The sequence below is a fragment of the Marmota flaviventris genome, chromosome 5, assembly GCF_047511675.1.
Source record: "Marmota flaviventris isolate mMarFla1 chromosome 5, mMarFla1.hap1, whole genome shotgun sequence".
Taxonomy (NCBI): domain Eukaryota; kingdom Metazoa; phylum Chordata; class Mammalia; order Rodentia; family Sciuridae; genus Marmota; species Marmota flaviventris.
In genome coordinates, this window is record NC_092502.1 from 120,207,671 (window position 1) to 120,233,403 (window position 25,733).

General features: G+C 37.6%; 1 protein-coding gene across 1 annotated transcript in view; it reads right to left on the reverse strand.

The window, feature by feature from the left end:
* Positions 1–25,733, reverse strand: part of Rab3c (RAB3C, member RAS oncogene family) — a 266,114-nt gene that overhangs the window by 24,879 nt on the left and 215,502 nt on the right. Inside the window, exon 4 of the mRNA XM_027938147.2 lies at positions 4,745–4,869. Coding sequence (XP_027793948.1) covers positions 4,745–4,869 — 125 coding nt within the window. The remainder of the gene's footprint in view (positions 1–4,744; positions 4,870–25,733) is intronic.

A 25,733-nucleotide genomic window follows, 5' to 3' on the forward strand; every position in this document is an offset into this window, starting at 1 on the left:
ATTCTTCCTGCATCATCTTTCACTTCCAGAGATAACTGGGTTACATTAGTATATTGGTGTGGAATATTGTCTTAAGTTTACCTCTTTTTATTTTAAGACACTAAGTCCTTGAAGGAATTGTTTAATGAAGCCAGTCTTTATCAAATCAACATGTTTCAGAGTTTGTAGGCATAGAATATATCTTTTTTTTTTACTCTTTATATTCCTAAAATTAGAAGCAACTGTCCTCTCATAGAAATCAATGCTCCTCCTCCATCCTTCAAAATACACAAGCTGATGCCCTCCAACCTTGTTTAATTTATGCATCATGATATTTGAGAGAATTTCTGATATACAGACCACATTTTAAGTGCCACAAAAGAGATGACATCTGTTATAACTCTTCAACATCATTATAGGAGTTGAAAAGATATTTGTCAGATGATTGATCAAAACAAAAAAAAAGTCACTAAATGTGAAAAGAAAGGGAGGAAAATTGTCCAGCTTGGAAAGATGGCAGCGTTATGCATATTTTGTGTCTGTCAGAAATCCTCATGGGGGGGGGGCTGGGGTTGTGGCTCAGCGGTAAAGCACTCTCGAGCATGTGCGAGGCCCTGGGTTCTATACTGAGCTCCACATAAAAAATGAATAAATAAATAAAATTGAAAAAGAAATCCTCATGAGGTCTCTGCACAGAACAAGGGATAAGGATGCAGGGATGGATCGAAATTTAGTAATACATCTATATGGCATGACAGTTGTTTGAAAAGTAATTGGGAATATCATTTTCTATTTTCTTTAGCAAGAAATATTACTGTAAATTAAAAAACATATTAAAAACTGACTTTTTACAAATTGATAATCAAAATAATCACTTTTTTCCAAAAGCAATTTTAATTTATCTGCAGGCTTTGTTTCTCTGACTACATTTCTGGGAAACTTAGGACTCTCTACTCTTTCACAGGTCAATATTCTTTCCCTATGACTTCAAGGCAATCCAAATACCTTTCCCTCCATAAATTTCTTTATTCCTTTTCCCAGGTAAATTCTACTTTAAGATAACCTTTGTCTTTAATTCCATGTCCCATTTTTTTCATTTAACATTTAGTAGTTTTACACTTACAACTTAAATGTTGAGAGTTTATATATATAATTGTCATATTGTAAATTCAATATAAAAGACACACATTCTTACATAATGTTATAGAGTGTATGCCCATAGACTCAAAGTTGAAAGCATGTATGGGAAGAATAGTGCCACCTATAGGACAATGTTGAGCTCTGGCAGCAATTTCTTATCCTCTCTAAATACACCCTGCTGTGAAAGTCAGTATGCTAAAAAATTTGGTATTGTATAAAAGTTATGAAAGTGTTTGCTAAACAGTGTAGGTCCTAGGCTTTAACTTCAAAAACTCTGATGCAATAGGTCCAAGTTAGGGTGGGTGAGCATATCAAACTCCAGTTAACGCAGCTACATATAGATTAACCAACCACCCTACGTCATAAATTCTGAATGTATATAGAATTGGCAGGTAGATAGAGGATCCTGAGGTTACATCATGAGATCAGTACTGGGACCCAATTTGCAGTCATTAATTTGTAGGTGGAATTAAAATCTTGTAATGGATGGGAATATACAAGGGAGGGTGTAGAGGTTGAAGAGTGGGTGGGGGACACAGAGGGAAAATCAAAGTGCAACAGAGAGAAAGGAGGAGTCTACCAAGGACAGAACGCTTGGCTGGAAGGATTATGGAGAACAGAGGGCACTGTGTCATGGAAACTAAGGTGTTGTAAAGAAGGGTTGCTCATCAGAATCAAATGAAACAAAATAGCTAGCAGAGGGAAGGCCAGGAAAAATAATCCTTGTTCATATAGTCTATCACCATCAATATAATGATTTCTGGAAGGCAGGGCTATTTGTCATTATATTCTCAGGAGCTGGTATATTGTATACACTTAATAAATGTTTGGTGAATGAAATTAAATTGGCAAGGGCACGGGCCATAAAAGAAGTTTAAAGCTCTCAGCTACAACTTGGTTTCATCAAAAACCCTCATTAGGATGAGAAAATGTTATATGGATATAACCACCCATAATGGAGAATTATTGAAACCAGGTCAATAAACCAGTTATTTTGAGCCATCTGCCAAGATGTGGTAATGACCTTTAAAAAAATTGCCTAACCTCTTTGCATGTATGACAGTATTCTGGAGAGAAAAATTATAGCAGTAATTTAAGTAAATTAAATTCTTTAAAACCTTTATATTTAGATTCTGGGTATTATTGTCCACCCTCGTCCAAATAAATGATCTCTCCTAATTATCTATAGATGCATGTGTAATCATGAGGAGAGCAAACCACACTGAAGGAGGTAAATGACTCTCCAAGAATGCACACGTGTTGGTTGCTATGACAACTGCTGGGTTTTTATTGAATAGAGAGAAAAAAATCAATTAGAAACCATTGGCAGAACTTGAACAGAAAGATAAAACATTTCAAAACAATTCTACCCCACATTCTGGTAACTTTGCCCATGTCTGTGCAGTGAATGGAGAGGGTGTGTATGTGTGTCAGATGGTGGAGTTCTAGGGAAAGTCAGGATCCTGATGCATTTCCACTAATCTAATACCCCTTCAATACCCCTGATCTCAGCACCTGAGTACTGTGTTACAGTGGAAAAAATTTAGCTATTACCTCACTCTTGTGTGGCAATGACATGGAGCAAGGTTTGAATTTGATTGAATTTTCTTGGAACCAAGCAGTTTCAGGCTTATTTATAGAGACAGATTCTATCTGTATAGAAGTTTTTTCTCTGCAAGGCATATACTTTGGGTAGTCAAGAAAATACAAGGAGGAAAGAGATAGTCTGAGGAAGTCACTCTGCTAATAATGCTCTTCTAGGTTTCCTTGTTCCTTTTTCTTGTGAATCTACTATTCTCTACTCCTATCTTCCTGAGAAACTAAGAAAGGTTGCCAAGCTTCTAGACTCTGCCTAAAATATTGATAAATTGATAGAATGGGTAAAACCAGACATCAGCTGTGGGACTTTTCATGAGTGGCTCTAAGAATGTTTGGTGGAGAGTACTCGTGGTCATGAAGAGATAGGTTTTAATGGAACGAGCCCATTGATCTCATGAGGAAATGGCCAAGCTCTCAGAGTGAACCGGGCTTAGCTCCGTTATGAGATTACCAAGGGATAGACTGAACCATTCAGAGGGTCTCTGCTTCACCTGTCTGTGCTACAACCAAAGCAGACTAATTCAGAACACCCATTTTATGGCACTGTTTTTCATATGGTAGGTTGAGACTCACTGGTGGGATCTGCTTAGGAGTTGAGACCATCATTACACAACAGAAAAAGAAAGACAATAATAAAGTGAATCTCTTCTAGTGAAGGTAAATGTATTTTGTGAGAACTTGTTTCTTCCTCACTCCCTGCTCCCCCATATATAGGCTCTAGATAAGCATATTGAATATATTTCTTACTGCAGGTCCTGGACAAAAAGGTTGGAAAGTTTGACTCTTCTCTGATAAGAATCCCTTATCATTCTCTGTGTTCTACAGAAAAATTAGTTAACAAACAAACAAAAAAATCCCAGGTCTAAACTTGAGGGCTGGAATTGTTCTCCAAAATCACAACTTCTGCAATCTTACACCAGGTTTTCTAACCTTTGTACTCACTGTCCTTTCAACTTAGCTCTTCTTAATGTCTGCCTACCACAGTGCCCTTCACCCAGAATGCATCTTCTCCCCTTGGTAGTTTCTAAATTCTGGTCTCCATACCTCGCCATTTAGTCTATATGATCTCCATCTTGTCTCCTTACTTGTCTTCCTAAGGGCGCTACCATCTCCACCTACTATCCCAGCAGGTGTCTGCTCCTCCTTTGTCCCTATGTCTGTCTCCCTATTTCTGGACATTTCCTTTGGGCATCTGCCTTCCAGCTCATCAACACCTCATTGACCTGTTCTTGTTGTCTTGTTATTTCTCGTTGTCTCTAGTCTCCCCACTTGCTTAGCAGCAACTTGAGCACAGGGACTGTGGATCATGTTTGTTTGTATCCCCCATGATGTCTGGCACAAAGGAAGACATAAAACAATGTTTTAAAAAGCCTTGATTTAACCAGTCATTAGTCCTTCCTTTACCCAGAAACTCTACCCTCCTCACTCTGGTTTCTGTTAAGATTTTGTGTTTGAAGTGGCCTTGTTATTTCTAAAGTGTGCATGTATCATTTTGGCTGATGGTACCTATAAGGGCTTGGATAAGTAGGCACAGGTTATGAAACTCATTCTTGAGAGATGAGAAACTTGAGTCTAAAAATGGTTTGTAATAGTAACATGAGTTATCAATGATGTCCACAGAACTAGAATCAAGGATGTGATGTGTTTGGTGGCATTACCATATGCCAATTATGAGAACAATTGATTACACAATAACATGCTTACTCAATGCAAAATGATGTGTTCAGAGAAAACCCCATAGAAATAGTGGGAAAGTCATAATCCATGTTTTTCACAGAATAAGAGTGAGAAACCTTGCACTAAAACTAAAATCTTGGTATCAGCTTTGCTTTTATAATTGTGCTTGAATTCCATCGATACTGCAGCAAGTAAGAAAGGCACAAACCACGTACAGAAGCGTGAGCTGCTTTCCAGTTTGTTGACAAACTTTCGGTTAATGTCACTCTGATGATTACCTGAAACTTTGTAGAGTGTTACAAATAATTACCAAGTTCTCTTCTTGTTAATTTACTAATTTGTTTCTTACCAAGCTGTTCTCCTAAATGTTGGCCTCTCTCGGTTGAAATGACCCTCTCATCTTCCATGTCACATTTGTTCCCAACCAGGATAACCTGGGCATTGTCCCAAGAGTACGTTTTGATCTGAGTTGACCTGAAAAAAAAAATAACAAGCACAAAATGATCAGAAGAAAGGAGAACAACATAAAATGAAGGGAGAAAGATCTATACCAAGATGATAATAGCAAAAAATGAAGCTCAAATGCCTGACATTTAGAATTAATGAGTTCAGTACAATTTCATCCTTAATATTCTCACCAGGGATTGCTAGAGTCAAAACTCAAGGCAACAGGCTGGTGTAATTGCTCAGTGATAGAGTACATGCTCAGCATGAGCAAGGCCCTGAGGTCAAGCCCCAGCACCATAAAACAAATCAAAATAACATTGTTATTATACCAAGAATTATTTTGTGCTGATGAAATTAGTACGAATATGTGTCTCCCTTCCCCTGTTTTGTTACTGCTTTATGTAACGCCTTTATATCGAGGGCGTCTAACCACCATGGATGCAAATGATGTGCCCAATTTTAGTACTAAAATATCTCAAGAAAACCCTCAATTCCAGGCAAATTGAGATAGTCACTCTTCGTATTTACAGCCCCTCATACAGAAACATCATTTTCCCTTCTTACCATAACAACTTAAAGAACTAAGGCAATCGAGGCTTAGGAAATCCAGCATAATAATTAAAAAAAAAGGGAGAGAGAAATCATAAGAACTGATCAATACTCAGGCCTTTCATTTGTAAGAGAAAAATGCTAGTTGAGTTAATATTAAAATAACAGCTGGACGTGGTGGCACACATCTGTAATCCCACTGACTCGGGAGGCTGAGACAGGAGGATCCTGAGTTCAAAGCCAGCCTCAGCAACAATGAGGTGCAAAGCAACTCAGTGAGTGCTTGTCTCTAAATAAAATACAAAATGGGGCTTGGGATGTCAATTCCCCTGAGTTCAATCCCCAGTACTCCCCTGCCTCCCCCCAAAAATGCAATGCTTATTCTGAGATTCAGAATAAGCCTCTCATATAGATCACAACACAGGGGATCTAAAGATGGTGGGCCAGAGGGAGGCAGCATTCTGTGTAACTCCATGTCTCGGGTCTCAACTAGTGAGAATACTGCTTTGCTGAGAGTGACAGCTGATCCATAGCTGATCCCTTACAGGAATCATGGCTGCTGTGCCATGTAGGCCCCAGGTCTCAGCATTAGAAAAGGACTCCCAACTACTCACCCATATAGGTCTGGCGGGTGCCTTAGAGGGACCACTGGCATCAGCACAGGTGAAGAACTCCCAGACACAGCTCCCACGAAGGACACTCAGCCACTACCCACTGGCAGGAACTCTGGCTGCCAGTCCCTATGGACCCCCATCTACTAATGTGGGGCTCCCCGGTCACCTCCATCTTGGGACTGGGCAGCTACTGCCATAGTCCCCTACTCACGGTAGCCTGCCTACACCTGGGGACACATCACAGGCTCTGAAGAAAGCCAACAGCCGCAACACTGCACACCACAGAGCTCATCTCTGAACGCATCACACAATGCCATTGCCCGACTCCCCTACCCGACCTGACACCCCATCACTGAAAGTAGCAGCCTCCATCCTGGGTCACTTCCATCACAGTCTTTAGTTGGGGCAACTAACAGTTTGGAATACTGTAATACACTATACCAGGTACCCATAGTTTTCTAATTCCCACCAGACCCCAGCAGTCACTAACTCAGCAGAGTGACTTCCCAATTCAAAACAACCCTCCAAAGGTATGCAGCCACCAGAATGGAACACACAAGACCCCCAAGAGAAATACTAATACTTCCTATTAGGAAGTAGAAAGGGAGAGAGTGTGGGAGATACACTTTAGAGACTAATTTAGAGGGCAAGACTGTGAGGTCTACAGGTGAGATGGGGAGATAAGACACAGCACCCACCTCACAGGAGCAGACCCCAAAAAGAGATCGCTGAGGTGCAGTCTCCCAAATGGGACCAGTGAGTGCCAAACCCTACTTCCAGGTGCCTTGTGCCCAAGACCAACCCTCAAAACCTAGTAACCCCTACCATCCTGAGGGTGGAGATACCAACTAAGAACAGACAACCTCAGCTACTGGATGAGAAAGGAGGCAGGAAAGATACTGATCTCCAACCAAAACAATTCTTGTTCTTTCTTCTCCCTCTTTATTCTCTTGCACCAAAAACATATGTTAGAGAAAAGACAGTCTCTTCAACAAACAGTGCTGGGAAAACTGGAAATTCATATGTAAATAAAATTAAACCCCTACCTCTCACCATGCACAAAACTCAACTCAAAGTGGATCAAAGACCTATGAATTAAACTAGAGATACTGTTCCTATTAGAAGAAAAAGTAGGACCAAATCTCCATCATGTTAGATTAGGCCCCAATGTCGTTAATAAGACTCCTATTGCACAAGAATTAAAATCAAGAATCAATAAATGGGATGGATTCAAACTAAAAAGCTTCTTCTTGGCCAAAGAAATAATCAGTGAGGGGAATAGAGAGCCTACATCTTGGGAGCAAATTTTTGCATCTTGTACATCAGATAGAGCACTAATCTCTAGGGTATATAAAAAACTCAGAAAGCTAAACATCGAAAAACAAATAGCCCAATCAATAAATGGGCCAAGGAACTGAACAGACACCTCTCAGAAGATGATATACAATCAATCAAATATATGAAAAAATGTTCAACATCCCTAGCAATTAGAGAAATGCAAATCAAAACTACTCTAAGATTTCATCTCATTCTAGTCAGAATGGCATCTATTAAGCATACAAACAACAATAAGTATTGGCAAGGATGTAGGGAAAAAGGCACACTCATACATTGCTGGTGGGACTGCAAAACGGTGCAGCCAATATGGAAAGCAGTATGGAGATTCCTTGGAAAACTTGGAATGGAGCCACCATTTGACTCAGCTATCCCATTCCTTGGTCTATACCTCAAGGACTTAAAAACAGCACACTACAGGGACACAGCTACATCAATGTTTATTGCAGAACAATTCATAATAGCTAAACTATGGAACCAACCTAAATGCCCTTTAGCAGATGAATGGATAAAGAAAATGTGGTATATATATGCAATGGAATATTACTCAGATATTAAAAAGAATAAAATCATAGCATTTGCAAGTAAATGGATGAAGTTGGAGAATATAATGCTAAGTGAAGTTAGCCAATCCCAAAAAACCAAATGCCAAATCTGATATAAGGAGGCTGATTCATAGTGGGGCTGGGAGGGGGAGCATTGGAGAATTGGAAAAACTCTGGATAGGACAAAGGGGTAGGAGGGAAAGGGAGGGAGTAAGGGGGTAAAAAAGATGGTGGAATGAGATGGGATATCATTACCCTAAGTACATGTATAAAAACACGAATGGTGTGAAAGTACTTTATATACAACCAGAGATATGAAAAAATTACCATTCTGACTGGAATGAGATGAAATCTTAGAGTAGTTTTGATTTGCATTTCTCTAATTGCTAGAGATGTTGAACATTTTTTCATATATTTGATTGATTGTATATCATCTTCTGAGAGGTGTCTGTTCAGTTCCTTGGCCCATTTATTGATTGGGCTATTTGTTTTTCGATGTTCAGCTTTTTGAGTTTTTTATAATAAGAATTTTTTGAGTTTTTCTTGTAATATGAATTGTAATGCATTTTGCTTTTATGTATAACAAATTAGAATAAAATTTTTTAAAAATTAAAAAAATAGATCACAACACTAAAATAATTCTGATTTTGAAATTTAGGTAATGATTATAGTTGTTTTCATTTGCAGGTGTTGTAAATATATTATATATATATAGCACATTAATTTAATCTGTAGAATAACCCAAGTGAGATGCTATCCCTATTTCACAGGTAAGGAAAGTTTGGCAGAGAGGGGTTAAATCACTTGCCCAAGATCCCACAGCTAGTGCAGTGGCAGACATGGGAATCACACCAGGTGTGGGTCTTACATCTGTGTTTTTAAACACATTCCATACTATTCATTAAAAGTTTGAAAAGTGAAGTTCTGATGCCTTTATTGTTATCCATTAGAAGAAGCTGAGAGGAAGCCCTGCTTTAATCCTCCCTTTCTGTTATTTGAGAACAGTAGGTGGTAAATGGAAATAGGTGGGTGAGACACATTGTCCAGCAGGTGGCCAGGAAGGAGATTCTGGAATGTTGAAAAGCTAAACAAATGACTAAAGTTTGGGAATCAACTCAACAAAAGAGGTGAAAGAACTCTACACTGAAAACTACAGAACTCTAAAGAAAGAAATTGAAGAGGACCTTAGAAGATGGAAAGATTTCCCATGCTCTTGATAGGCAAAATTAATATTGTCAAAATGGCCATACTACCCAAAGCGCTATTCAGTTCAATTTGATTACAATTAAAATACAAAATGTCATTCCTTATAGAAATAGAAAAAGCAATCATTAAATTCATTTGGAAAATAAGAGACCCAGAATAGCCAAAGCAATCCTTAGCAAGAAGAGTGAAGCAGGAGGCATCACAATACCAGACCTTCAACTATACTACAAAGCTGTAGTAACAAAAACAGCATGGTGTTGGCACCAAAACAGATATGTAGAGCAATGGTACAGAATAGAAGACACAGAGAAAAACCCACATAAATACAGTTATCTCATACTAGACAAGGGTGCCAAGAACTTACATAAGAGAAAACATACCCTCTTCAACAAAGGATGCTTGGAGAACTGGAAGTCCATATGCAGCAAATGAAAACAAATCCCTATCTCTCACCATGAAGGAATAGACTTTTAAAGTATCAAAAACAGCAGCCTGGGAATTTTCTTACAACAATTGTTAAGTCTTTCAGGATAGAAATAGAAGAGAGTGCTGAGCTGTTCTCAAACTGAAGGGAGAATAAAAAATGAGATAAATGGCTTTGGGGCTGGGGTTGTGGCACAGTGGTACAGTGCTTGCCTCACATGCACGGAGCACTGGGTTTGATCCTCAACACTACATAAATAAATAAAATAAAGGTGTTGTGTCCATCTAAAACTAAAAAAAAAAAAAAAAAAAGCAAATGGCTTTGAATTGCAGCTGGAAAACTTTCAAGGAGATATGATCATGGCTTCTCCCTCCAGAAAGAGCTAAGAGGCAGAGGGGGTTTTATTTAGAGTACCCCTGAAACAAGCACAAGTTTTCAAATGAGATTAATAGTCATTTGATATCCACCTGGATATATCAGAGGCAAAGCATATTTTATCATAGAAGTTATGACATTTCTAATTCCCCCTTTTTACTGGTTCTTTTTGGTTATACGTAACAGTATAATTCATTTTAATATAATTGTACAAGCAAGGAATATCTTATTCTAGTTAGGAACCCATTCTTATGGACATACCCAATGCTGAGATTCACTATTCACTATTCATTTAAGTACATAGGAAAATTGTTTCAGATTCATTCCACTGTCTTTCCTTTTCCTATTCCCACTCCCTTCCCTGTCTAATCAACTGAATATCTATTCTTCTCCTCTCCCCACTTATTGTGAGTTAGTTTTCACTTATCAGTGAAAATATTTGACCTTTAGTTTTTGGGGACTGCTTATTTCACTTAGCATGATAGTCTCCATGACCTTTCTAATTCTGGTACCTAAGTTAATGGCTTATTCTTTTAACAACAATTCGATTTGGCCTGTGACCATCATCTAGAGAAATGAAGACAAAAATTCTAAACTCTGCTTTTCCCTCACCACATCTTATCTTATGGAGTATATAAAAATGATGAATTCATAGTGAATTAAGATATAAAAAGTATCTTACACCTGGAGGGTATAAATCTCATTTGCCATATATTTTATAAAATGTGTCCAAAGCTTCTTTTGGAGGATATGAAATCTAATTAGATTTCCTTAGGTAATTTTGAAAAATTATTTTTTTTGCTTCTCTAGCTCTTGCAAACTAAGAGCTAGCCAATACTTAGAAAGTATTATCCATTTATACATATGCAACATTCCCCATTCCTTAACAATTAATAAAAAATATGAAAACAAGAACATACTTCTTCAGCCATGAGGTTACTTAGGCCCTAGGTAGAGAGTTCTTAGGTTAATGGAGAAAGTTCTAACCTAAGAGCACAGCTAGAAATCAGATGTCCAGAATGAGATTAGTGGTATGGGGCTCACAGGAGAGAGTCATACTTTGAAAAGAAGTGAGGACCAGGAAAATAACAGGGCTTCCGGCGTCTCCTGGGAGCAAATTCTTGCTTAAGGCAATTTAGCACTTTTTTAACCTGGTCAAACCCAACCTACCACAACTCTGACTGCAAAAACTTAACCAAGGATGTGCCTTGGGTAAGGTAAAAAAGGGGCAGAACTCAGCACCTACTAGCTAGTATGTGTCCATTAACCCATAAATAGGATGGCTGCTTCTACCATTAAATACAACTGAGTAGCTCAGCTCTGCTGACATAACACCCATGAAGCCTTGGGCTGTTCCTACAGATTACCCATTTATGCATATGCAACATTCCCTATTCCTTAACAATTAATAAAAAATATGAAAACAAGAACATACTTTTTCTTCAGCCATGAGGTTACAAGAATAATCCTTCCCATTTTTTCTTAAATAATCAATATTTTTATGTAACCACCTTATAAGTTCTAAATTGCTAAGAAAAAAATATAAAATGTTTTCTACAATGACCGCAGCATTATAGAGAATCATTATTTTGAAAGCTCAGAAAGTCAATGGAGTCTAATTTTCTTTTTTCATTTTCTAATTTTCTTTTTTAATGAAACAAAAATCATGGTCCGAAGCATTTGTGCAGAAGTCAACAATAGATTGATTTGCCATCAGAGTTGGTTGATTTTCTGATTGAAATCAGGGTTATAAATGTCCCATGTTTGGCTTTGGTTTTGACTGCTCTGGACTTCCCGACGTTGTTATCCATCAGTAGAGCAGGGAAGGTAGCTTTAGGCATAGCAAGAAATAATCAGAACAGTGTAGCCTAAGATGTCATAAATTACAAGATAAAAATTATTTTATAATGGCTATGATTGAAAAGATGGGCAAATTAAACTCTGTCATAATACTGTAACAACAGTCCTGCTTGACACATTTATTAGTCACTTTAGCTTCTTTTGAAATTTCTTTCATGTACTCTGCAGGATTTAACACTTTTGTTTATTTATTTATTTATTTTTGGCCTTTAGTTGCTTTGCTTAATGCTTGATAGATAATCATGCCACACCTATCTCAACAATAAAAGTTAGCATACTTTATCTGCTTGTGGGTATTTTCCTTTCTTAGGGCCTATAAAGCATTAAGTTGTTGTTTTGCAAGAAATATGAAGTTATGGTCATCAATACAAAATATTTATATTGCTATTATCAAAATTATATCCCTTCTTGCATATAAAATAATTCTCTAATCATGTGACAACAATATAGGGGACATGCAAGCAATATATCTACTATTACATGTTGACTGCAATAAACCATAGTGGACAAGATACTTCCCAATGTCAGAAATATTACAATAAGAACAATCGTGCATCTTTGGGTCTGTAAAATGCAATTTTGTGCTTGGTATTGTTCTTATGTAGGAATACCTCAGTTGATACAGGGGCTCAGGTTATTACCTTAACTCAGGAAAACTTTGATGATAAGGAAGTATGAGTCAGGAGCTGAGCAAGATCCAGAGATGTGCATATTTCATTTACATTGTACTGTGAATTTTGGTCAGAGGAATGTTGGGGGTAATAATCCAATTCCCATCTCTTCCAACTCAGAATCATAACAGTGTATTTACCTAGTTTTAGAAACTGCTATAATTCCGAGCATCAGTATCTTCACCTATAAAATGAAGCTGGCACATTTTTTTTTTTTTTTTACTTACTCTGGGTCTGTTGGAGGACAAATATGGTTTTAGGTAAACTACACTGTACTTTTCAAACTTGTAAATATCCCTTTATAAATAGAACACATTATTAGTCCCATCTTGGGCAGACAGTTGCTCCTCTTCCCAAATCCAGCTCAACTCATCTTTTCTAATTACTATAATACAGTAATTAGAATTTTTTTTCAATGAAAAACCTCTAATTTTATTTTCAGTTCATATCTCCAGGCTGAGGTTCTATATAAGGAATTTTTTTTTGCAGGTGCTGGGGATTGAACCCAGGCCTTGCACATACTAAGCTTATGGAGCTACATGCCCAGCTGGAGCTCCATGAGTAAATTTACAACGGGGAGCACATATTCTTCCTTTGCTATGACTATTAGGACTATAACACGTTTATTGAAAAAATTCTCCTTTCATGTGGTGTTTATTTATTTTTAATCTTTTAATATATTTTTGTAGTTGTAGTTGAACACAATACCTTTACAGTATGTATGTATGTATGTATTTATTTATTTATTTATTTTTATGTGGTGCTGAGGATAAAACCCAGGACCTTGCACGTGCGAGGTAAGCGCTCTACTGCTGAGCCATAACCCCAGCCCCTGATATTTATATATATTTACTTTTTTGGTCATTTGCTGTATTTAATAAAATTTCTTATTTGGGGAATGAGTTTCCAATCACCTAATTAGAGGGACAGTATAATTTCTTTGTTGGGTAGAGATACACATTTAAAGAGAGTGACTATCATCAAATAATATACATGTGAAAAGATGATTTATTTCTGAGTCCCTGCAAAAGACCCTTTGGGATTTACTGCTAATCTCAACAAGATTAATGGAATCAGAAGCCCTGTGCTAGTCACCATGGTTACTGTGCAAATTGCAGTTAACTCAGACCTTACCAGTACCAGATGATAGCGACTAAAATATCCATTATTTATTTGCCATTTAGCTAAAACAAAACAAAATAAAACAAACAAAAGTACCCTCAAACCTTCTCTCAATATTTATATACAATCTTGAAAGAGAGAAAGGAAAAACATGATTACCCCCATTTCAGTTATTGTTAAATATGAAAGTAGAGTCTCAAAAAAATTGGAGCTGATACAGATAGATGAAAAGAGGTTTTGATGTTTTACAATATTTTGCACATAAATAACTGAACTCTGCATGGAATAAAATAATTTTAAGCCTGGAAAGCTATAAAAACAAACCAAATTCCTACAATATCTTTAATCCTTCTCTCCTATTCTGAGTATACAAATATTTTCCTACCAATTCAATGTCTTCTCATAGAGAATGATGGGATCTTATTAGTCATAATGTTTTTTTTTAAAATATATTTTTAGTTGTAGATGGACACAATATCTTTATTTATTTTTATGTGGGGCCAAGGATTGAACCCAGTGCCTCACATGTGTGAGGCAGACACTCTACCACTGAGCTACAACCCCAGCCCTAGTCATAATGTTTTGAAAACAGTCTACAAAATATACTTCAGTGAGCCAGAAAAGTAATTGTTTTCCATGGTCTGATTTAGGCTATATGTGGGAAAAGTGAAGTATCAGACTGACTAGCTTTTCTTCACCCACTGAAGTGCAGACAGATTTTAGAAGCAGACAGTTTTATCATACTGGGAGTTAATATTACCCTGCTGCATATATTTCCCTTGTTCTCTGCAACGTTAGGATCCTTAGTTTTTTAGTATCTTGGCGTACTTCAAGTTCATAAGGAAACTTCCCAACCAGATATTACTCATCATGTACACAAGATTATTATTTTTCTACTTAGTTTCATTATTTATTCATTCTTTTTTTTTTTTCTCAACCTTCGGAAAAGTTTTAAACATTATCCCAACTCAGATTAATTAAATCAGAACCTCTAGGGGCTTCATCAGAGGCATTAAAAAATAGCTCCCTGGGTGATTTGTATGTGTGTTCAGGGATGAACAACACTGCTGACTCCTTTCAACAACTCCTTTTTTTTTTTTTAAAGTTTTTAAGTGATCCATTTCTTTATTTCCCACCTAACACCACAAAGTATTTTCAGGTAGTTTACAAAGATGCCTACAAAATAAAGAAATTTTAAAAAATGAAAGAGTAGTAGCAAGGAAACAGAAATAAACATCATAAAACCCAATAATTTGAAATGCTATGAATGCTAATGAGCGCTTGTTTAAGGAAGCTAAGGAGATATGCTTTTGATATGTACATTAACTCAGTTAACAAACAGATTAAAAAAAATTAAAGCATCCTTGAATAAAGATCCTCTAATATTTGCTATCATGTATTATTATTTAAAGATACAGGTTTATGTGTTTTGGTACAATTGTTACATTGTCATTAAAAATTCTAATAATCGAGAAAAGCTGAAAAAAAAAGTTATCAAAAACTCTCGCTATCCCCACTATTGACGTTCTGTGAAGATCAGGCAATAGACTGCATTATTGTCTGCACTTTGTCATTATTTCCTCTCCTAAAGTGGACTGTATTTCCACACCCAGTGACTGTTAAACAAGTGAATTGCTTTGACCAATGGAAAATAAGGAGATTTTGATGTGTGCCACTGTGAGCAACAAGCATCTGAGCCATGGTAAGTTTTCATCAGTGTGTTCTTGCTCCTCATCATGGAGACAGCCTGTCCCAGAAAGGAGAAATGAGAACCCAGGAGGAGCACATCTGAGTTTTGCAGAGACCAACACATCTCTACCAAACCTAGAAAAATCCAGTTTAACCTAAAATTCTTCATATGGTGTTGGTGCCTGTGTTTAAATTCAACTCTTGCTATCCTCCCTGCCTCCAACTCTGATATAAACTTATTAATTTCTTTAAATTTCCCCTATATGCTGTATATTCAGTGAATAAGGACTACCAATGAAGCACAGTTTCAAGTTTTGTGAGGCCTAAAATTAATAAAAATTTGAGGGCCTATTTAAGACAAAATGTGAATTCACAAATGTAAAATTACAGGTTTAGGATATTTTGCAGCAGATGCTGGTGGTGCTCTGTCCCTATCCCCTAGGACTTCATACTTCTGTGCTTGCTGGCTGACTGCCAGCTGCCAGTGTCTACATCTCTGCTTTACAGCTTTCTCTGAAGCAACTGAAAGGCACTTTACCCATCAGGGAAAGCCAAATAAAACAAGAAAATAACACACCCAGGCGCAGCCTATAGCCAATGACTGACAGGAGTCAATGTATAAATACTCTACCTCCTTTTCTCCCCAGATTGCCACCTCTCTGATTTCCAGCATTTTCTAACAGAATGAAGCTCTAGATACCCATAGTGATGGCTGGCTTAAAAACATATCATTTATTGGCTGTCTCCTTTCCACAGCTCACTTCCCAAGCCCCTACGGATGTTCCTACCACTTCCAAATTAGATGACTTTAATTCAAGTTTCTATCTTATGCCTTGCTTCTGGGAAAACCCTTCTAAGACACTTTCAGCAGGGGTAAGGGCCTAAAGTTGATCAGTGTTCTGGAGCTGGTGTAATGGCTTAAAAGCACTGATTGTTGTTAAGTTATCTTTTTCTTCTTTTTCCCTTTTTTTTTTCTAAGACCCAGTTTACTGGTACATCACCAGACTTAATCTTTATTAACTTTGCAAGAAATCTACCTCTGGTCATCACATGTTCCATTTGTCTGAAACCCACTACCACCTGTCAGGCTCTCTCATCCTTCTTCATTTAGACATGCCACACATATTTCCATGGACTAGGGGCTCCTAATGTGGATCCACATGTGACCTGTGCAGTACTCACCATGATGCCTCATTTGTCCATATCCTTCCTAGACTACATCTAATGTGAGGGCAGGGACCTCACTATTCACCACTGTGTCTCCAGCATTCAGAAGGTGCTCATATAGTAACTTTGAATTAATGATTGAATAAATCAGGCAATGATTGACTGACTGTCTATTACAGAATAAATGCCTAAAAAGCCTAGTTAATTTAGAATATAAGCATAAAATGAAAGCAGCACAGGAAGAGGATCGTCCTCTCAAGTGATGGCAATGCTCCCGTTGCACCACCCTTTTTGGATGTGATGATGGTCCAGGTCTTCCATGGTCCTTCATGCCCTGGCAGTGTCCACAGTAAGGAAAGGCAAGTGCTGGCACCTCTGCTCCTTGCAAAGGCCATCTGTGTGACCAGCTATCCACTCCAGTCTGGAAGAGTCATGTTTTCCTTTCTGATCCTGCATTAATAATCAGGATGGCCTCAGGGAGCCACTCAGCATCTCAAAATCATGGAGTATTTGCTTTGGGAGGGCCCTACTCCAATCCCCTCATTTTGTAGATGACAAAGCTGCAATTCCAGATAGGAAGTGACTCCACCAAAATGATGAACCACCTACTGAAATGGTCTATAGCCTGAAGCTCCTAGTGAGTGCTGTTCTATAATATGCTGTCTTCTTCCATAGGGAGGGGAGAGAAAGTGGCTACATTTTATTGGATATGAAACTTCGTAAGAAAATCATATGCTAAATATTTGATCATCTTTTCAAAACAAAAAAACTTATATATATGTATGTACATATATACATACATATATACATACATACATACATATATACATACATACATATATACATACATATATATACATACATATAGATATACATACATATAGACATATATATATATATATACACATAAATATATACATACATATATACATCCATATATATACATATGTATATATCTCCTGGAGAAAATCAAAATCCCTGAATACAAGAGTGTCCTTTGGCTGTGTGTGGGAATGAGCAGAACTGGATGTGCCTAAAGGGTCTCTTCAGTAGGTCTGTTGCTGAGAGTCAATGCTAGGAATTTCTTTCAAGGACTCAAGAAGCTGTCTTCTTGGTCCACATGGTCCTGGAACTATCTTGAGCCACATCTGATTCTACATTGTTAGTCTAAATCCAAACCTTCACCCATTTCCATCATGCTTCCTTTACAACTTCTGATCTCACTTTTATTTCATAAAATGTCAAACTCTATTTTTAAAAGAATATGTATGGTAGAAGCAATTGGACATCTGTCTCCTTTTATGCAAAAAATAAACAACACCAAGTAGGTGAAGCAAGACCCTCTCTGGATAAAGGAGGGGAAGGAATTCTGACCTGGGCAGGTATGTGGCTCAGCCCAAGAATGTCTGAGTTGTTCTTTTACCAGAGAACAAGGCCTAAGTCATGTCAATAGAGATATCTTTTTTTCCCCTCAAATGTGATAAGATTATGCTGTCCCTGGGGAAATTAATGGCCTTTGGCAAGATGTGTGGTCTTCTCAGTTTAGTGGTTAGTGCTTGCTATAGAGGAAGCTAGGTTTAGGGTCTCTTATCTGCTTTACATGCACTCAAATACCAGAAATTTCTACTTCCTTTTCATAGCCCTAGGGCTGGAGCAGAGGACAAGTCTCTTTTTCTGGCAGGAAAATAAGTGAACTGAAAATACTATTAGTCTCCAAACAGTAGACTACTCTTTTGAGGTTCTACTATCAGGAAAGATTGTGAAAGACTTTGAAATAGGCAAAAAAGATGACCAGTGCTCCAGTGTAGAATGCCATTCCTGTTCATCTTCATCTCTCATCATCTTTGAGCTAATTTATGACTTCATAGATGGAGAAAACTGATAAGAACACAAGTAGACGGTCATCATTATACAAAATACATGTATGAAGATGTGAATTTGGTGTAAACCAACCTTATATACAAACAGAGATATGATAAATTGTAGTATTAAGGTGTATTAAGAATTGTAATGCAAAAAAAATGAGAGTTCATGTATAATAGTATAATTTGGCGTGAACATACTATATCTACAGAGTTACGAAAAATTGTGCTATGAATGGATAATTATGAATGTAATGCATTCCACTATTATCATGTAAGAAATAAAAAATGAAACAAGCAAACAATAAAAAAAAGAACACAAATGAGCTCTTGCTAATAGAAAGAAAGAAATGAAAATGAATGGAGTCTGGTGGAAGGCAATTGATTATTGCCCCATGGATATTAACCCATTTTGCAACGTTTGTAATTGTGTTTTAGCGTTCCTGATTGCCTCTGTGTGTATGTTCATTGAATATACCCTGGAGCCCTGGCAGCATTCTAATAGTTCCATCTTTAAGTCATCAGTTAAATAATATCATTGATGTGTTTATTCTATATGTGGATGGAATTTGTGATTCTACCATTTTTAAAAAACTGACCATATTAACTTAACATCTGATAGTGGAAGGCTTGTGTTTGGAATGATTAGACAATCTGTATATAAGAAGAGCAGCAAGCCCTGTGACCACAGTAGATTTTCCATCCTCAGTCGCAGTAGAGACCCACTGGAGGGCAGCATTGAGAAACACTCCTCAAGTCAGACTGGATTCCTTCAGTGTCCCCTCAAGTTAGCAAGAAATGCCTTCTGAGAGGGGGATGACCCTGATCCTTGCTAACTCACATATGGTGCACTGGTCTTTCTCATGGAAGCCAGTGTATTGCAATAACCAAAAATATATAACAATTATTCTATATCAATGCAAACATATAATAATAAATAAATGGTAATGAAATGGTAGCTTCATTTACCAAACCCTCACTCTGTTTTAGGCAGTGTATTTCATATATGTCATTTTATTTGATTCTTAGAACAACATTGAAGGTATGTACTATTATTTTCCCTATTTTGCTAGTGAAAAAACTGTAAAATGAAAATTTATTTTGTGTAAAATTCCAGAAATATTTGCATAACATGTAATAGAATTGCTCAATGCCCTGGGTTCTAGTTCTTTGATATCTGATTAGGAGATATCTCTGAATCTCTTCTTCCTGATTTAGAAGAGGGAGGAACAAAGACTGCTCATCTTCCCTCCATATTTTCAAGAGTTTTGAAACCCTGGAATATTATATTAAGTCAAAAGAATTAGTATCACTGGTAAACTGATATAATTATGTACATGGCCTTGACACAGTATTCCAAATTCATTCTCTAAACAGTCCTCATTGTGATTTTTCTTGATTTTTGTAACCTCTAATTGGAAAATGTTAGTACGGGAGAAAAATAAAATAAAAAAAAACTGCCTTATTCGATTTCAACTCAATGAATGCATTAACAATGTCGGGCATTGGGCAAGAAGCTGGCAACACAGTCGTAAAGAAGAAAGATGTGGTCTCTGCTGTTTGGGAGCTCACTTGCAGACTGCCTCCACCCTGTGCTCCCACAGACACTCAAAGCAGCATGTGTTTATGAAACAACTACTGTGCATGAGACACTGATGTCTGTAGCACATGGTGTTGCTCTTCAAACTTTAGCAGGCATTAGAATCACAGCTTCTTGCACCCCAAGCCCAGGTATTCTGATTCTGGAGATCTGGGGTGGGCCTGAGAGTGCTTTACAAGTAAGCACCCAGGTGATGCAGATGCAGCAGGTTTTCAGACCACATGCTGTGTGGTACTGGGTGAGGAGATAGAAATAAGTAGGGCACAGCCCCTACCTTCAGGCTTCCATGTTCCCTAGAGAGGCAGGGGAGTGGCAGCCTTTTCAATCAGAGGCCCATGGTGATTGTCCAAAGATCCAGAGGCTTGTGAATGCTCTTACGATGGAGGCTCCCAGGGGAGATGATGATCTGAAGCTGGCTGGGGACACTATGCCTGGCAATGAAGAAGGGAGCCCTACGCAGTGGAGAGAGGATGGGTCTAGGGATTTGTCTTGGAGCTGCCACGGCTTTTGTGAATTCAGCTCAGATTGCTCTGGGGTAAGTTGAGAGAAATGGGGTAGGGTGTAAATCCATCTAGTTTTAGGTCTTGGAGACTGGGCAGGAGATGGGAGTAAACTGATAAGCAGGGAGGCAAGGAAAGATTATCCTCAGGGCCAAGTAATGAACTTAAGTGGGAGCTACTCTCCCTTTCCTGGGTCCTGGGTTCTGGTAAAATGAATTGTAAAGAGTTGAAACTATCTGCTCTCTTTCAGTAAGACATTTATCTTTGTAACTCCTCCTATTAAACGTTTCTGAAGCATTTTTATGTTAATTGTCATAAAATCCACTGTATGATATCTGTCTCTCCCACACTTGCATGCACACATGCACGCACGCGCGCGCACACACACACACGCACACACCTCACACATAACATAACCTTTAAAATGATGGTGGTTTTTAAATGAACCAGAGCAATGAGGTTTTGTCATTATAGAGAACTCTGGCCTCAGAAAATATGAAAAGGCCAAGCCCTACAGTTGCCATTTGCCCTTGGTTGCAGAGAGTAATTGCTATTCAGATCTCACATCAAATAACGCATCCCATAATAGGTCAGCTGCAGGTTGAGCATATCAGCCATAGCACTTTTGCTAATACGCTTTATCACGCAGTGGACAAGTGGTTCATTGCACCCCATGCTCAGTTCTGATGCTCAGATGAAGTTCTGTTCTCTGTGCCTCCGGATGATCAGAAGGATTGTGTTTATACTGTATTCCTTAGAGGCAGACAAGGTCAGGGTAACATCATTTTGGTGGGGGAAGTTCCAGAAGTCTACTATTAAAATAAGAGAGTAAGCAAGCTACAATTGATGTGCGAGAGCAATATATCAACTAAATGAAGATGCACCTCATGCATGTATTAACATCATTCTTGAAGTATACTCATGCCCTTCAGTTACTGCTTCAGAGGAAATTGTCCAATAACACCACATCCCCTGAGTGAATTGTGTTAACTAGTAATAACCATATCTCAAAACAGAAAAAGCAAAACAAAACTCAAGTCATTTCTAGGAAAACAGGATTTTTGTACCAATAGAAGCACTTCAGTCTCCTGCTGGGCTTTTTCTGGATATGCCAGTCATTTGCCTATTTGCTCGTGAATGCATTTCTTGCCCTTTTTGTGCTGTGTTCTGTATGGGTAGGAGCTGGGTCTATAGTCCCTGTTTCCCAGGCTGCATTGCCAGCTAGTTTTTAATGGGAGGAAGCTGAACAGAGGGATGAGGAAGAGGCTGTGTTTCTTTCCCTGCTCAGCTTCTATACCTTCTTCAGAAAGGGCAGCTGCCCCATCTGTGGTCTCTAGGAACACCACAAAACTAGAGTTTCCCCCTTCATAATTTATCAACTCCAGAAAGATCAATTATTACTAAATAGTAGTGTAGCTACTACACAGCATGTCTTATGCAGCTCAGCATCCTATAACAAGATACTCTGGACTGGGTGGCTTAAACAATAGGAATTTATTTCTCTCAGTTTAGAGTCTGGGAATCCAAAATTAAAGGGCATGGAAATATCGTTCCTGGAGAGGGCTTTCTTCCTGGTTTGCAGGGGACACCTTTGTGCATCCTCATATAGTAGAGAGAGACAGGGGGAGGGATATTTTGTTCTCATGTCTCTTACCAGGGCACAAACACCATAATAATGGGGGCCTATCTACATGAACTCATCTAAAGCTGATTACCTCCCAGAGACCCCAGTTCTACATATCATTATATTTGGGATTAGGACTTCAACATGTCTTTTATTTATTTATTTTATAAATGTGCTTCAATTTTTAAGTTTCAAGGTCAGTTAGGGGAAGTATGAATGTGGGGAATTTCCTGTAGAGGCTGGAATTCTTATATTGCTTTTTCTTACCTATCTACAACTATCTTTAAAATATGCTGAAATTCAGGGGCAAATATTTGTCATTTTTTAGTTTGTGTTTTTACTAGGCATTTTTTTTCTTAAAAAAAAAAAACACACAAAAAAAAATGCTTTCAAAACTAGAAACGCTTTTTTGTTTCATCAGAGTTCTACCTCCAAGGAGATTGCAGGCAAAAATTCCTTGCTGATATTTTGAAGTCAAAAGTATCTTTTCAGTGGTATCCATAATTCTCTAGAGATATCCTATTGTTATTTGAGATAAAACAATTTTTAGTCAAGATTAAATATGTCAACTCAATATTGGAGTTGTGATTCTCTTTGTCAATTCTGTTGTTGGAACTTATATTCCCTTCCATTCACGCCCAGTGTTCCAGCTACACTGAGCATCAGCATTCCCTGGGTACATCACACTCTTGACTTCGCTTGGCTTTTGCTCTGTTTTTCTTACACTAACAACATTATTTTCTCCTATTAAGGCAAGCACAGAGAGGGGAGAAGAAAGCCATGACCACCACATTTGGCTCAAAGAACTAGAGTTACTGTTTGCTCTGCAAATGAATTTTTATGAATCTCATTGTTAAAATGCTAAGTCAAGAGAGCAGAAGAGATGATTACGTTGCTAATACCCGGGAAGCATCCTCCGTGATTATGGCTAGACATGTTTTAAAATATCATAACAGTCTGAAGCAAAGCAAACCACAGTGAACAAGAAAGAATGACTATCCACCATGTAGCAGAAAATAATTTAGTGAAGAAAAAGCTTTTCAAAATGGTTAGTTTAAGTCTGAATCAAATACAAATTAAATACGAGGAGCATCTCTTCAAAGTAATTCTATGATCTGTCTCTCATTATAAGTTACTTAATTGTGTTATAAGTTAAAGAAATTGAAAATTGAAAAGAACTCTTGGGCCACTTAATCTAGCTACCCATAAGCATAAGATATACCCTATGGGTTTACTTACCAAATCAACCTGAAATAATGAGGTGAAGGATACTTCAATGATGTGATTGAAAATGTTAGTTCTATTTCCTGAGACAAATATCTAATTTTCTTGTCTTTAACCTCATCTTTGAGCTCTTACTTTTCTCCCTGAGAGTCAGATAAGAGCATTTATTCTTTCTGCAACATTCTTCGGCGCATTGTATGAAATTCTCCAGAAATGTTGCATCATATTTTGTCATTTCACAATTCATCTGGTTTTTCCCAAGAACAGCTACAGGGATCAAATATCTTAGTAAACTCTGTGATTTTAGAATTGTGAGTCAATTAATTTTGCTTAACAGGGTCTAAATTTTCTATGTTTATTATTATTTATTTCTTCCTATAGACAATTCTATTTCTCTTTCCTTTCTTCATTGGTTTTACTCTGTAATGCCCACTGTGATAGTGGATACTGTTGTGTCCCTCTGACTTCCTATGTTGAAGCCCTGATCCTCAATGCAATAGTAGCGTGAGGGTAGACGCCTTTAGGAAATAACTAGATTTAGATGAAGCCATGTGGGTGGGCCCCCATCATTATGTGGTTGGTGCTTTAAAAATAAGAGACATGGGGGGTCTCTCTCTCTCCACTATGTAAGGATGCATGAAGGTCTTCCCTACAAGCCAGGAAGACAGTCCTCACCAGGAACTGAATCTTTTGCACTTTGATCTTGAATTTCCAGATTCCAAACTGAGAGAAATAAATTCCCATTTTTAAGCCATCAGTCTATGGTATCTTGTTATAGCAACATGAACTAGACCAACTAGAGAGTAACTATAGCCTATTACATAGCCTTTGATCTCCTCACAGATGACAATATATATCCAGTTAGCTAAAACGAATCTTTCTAGAATTTATAAATTATGATGGCTATGTTAACTCTCTAGGCAGAGACACGTCATTGTCAGTTGGAAAGGTCCCACTTCTCATATGATGCCCTCTTGCCTGACATCCTGCCTAGAGCCTTCAAAAGCATATCACAGTTTCATCTGTGGACACTTCATGCATATGTTAAAATAATCCATCGAACTGTATTAGTATGTTTAGCTAATACATGTTAATCAAAAATCAAGTAAAAAAAAAATTTAAACAGCTTATCATACCAGAAAAAGCAAGGGCAGCAAGTATCAAATGGATTCACATGCCTATTGGCTATGAAAGTGTGAGATAGAAATTCATCTTTCATAAAAGAAGACTAGCTAATTAACAGCCAAACATTTATTCACTTTATTTTCCTATTCTGCAGAAGATGTGTTGATAGTACAATTAGGCCATTCCAGTTGATTAGAAAATAACATTCCAAACCATGCTAAGTCATAAAGACATCTCCAATTTTTCTGCTGTGTTTGCCTCTTTGCTTCACTCCCCCACTGACCTGCCATCAGTACTGACAGAGGAAGTGGTTACCTTCTGACAGATGAGTCCATTTTGTGGAAGATTTGGTTTACTTTTATTTGGCTAAAAGTACCAGTATCAATTTTGGCTACAATCTTCTGTTCAAAGAAACATAAGCAATGGGTTTCCATCCAATGGTTATAACATAGTGCTTCTTCATTGATGGTGTTTTTGTCTGGAGAAATCTTTGATTGTTAATACTAGGGGAAAAAGGAGTTAGTGGGTGTCCTAGACAGAGGCCAGAAATGCTGCTAAGGGCCTTTCAATGCATGGGACATCTGTCCCCATTCCCCAGTGTAGAATTCCCTGACCCAAAATGTCAATAGTGCCATGATTGAGAAACTCAATTCTAATGAAACCAAAGGATTTCTTTTTCCTCTTCTTCTTCCTCCTCCTCCTTCTTTCCTTTCTTTCTTGCTGTGATGTCCAGATGGCCTTGGCCTCAAGATCCTTTTCCCTCAGCTTCCCAAGTATCTGGAATTACAGGCACAGGCCCTTGCATCTCGCTGGGATTTCTTAAATAATTGTGTGTCCAGGGAACTCATGCTTCACCTTCATATGAAGGAGAAGTTGTTAGAGTTTAATTGGTTCAAATGAAATCCAGACACCCACTCAGGTAGTTTTGAACAAACACAAATCAGGAAGTAACAGCTGAACATTATAGATATTCCTTTATTGGCAAAGCAAAAAAGACTTATAATCAAATACCACAGAGAATAGACATTTTTGATAGAATGATCTTTTTGTAGGGGGCATTTTTTCAGATTAAATAACAACAAAACCAACAACATTAGACTGGCCCCCTGTTTTCCTGTGGCCACACAGGTTTGCGACTAAGAGAAGTAAGTTTAAATGTTCTGATTTCCTTTCTGTGGTTCCAAAAACTCCCCAAATCATTTTATCACTAAATATATCCAAGGCAATCAGATTTTCACTTAGTCGTTTCCTCCTTCTTTTATTCTAAAATCAACTCAGTGGTTGCCTGGTTCTTTCTTCCTCCTTAAAATAATCTCAATTGTTAGTATTTATTGAGCATTTAATATATGATAGGAGCTTTTATGAAAATTTTACATGTATGGTGTCAATTAATACTCAT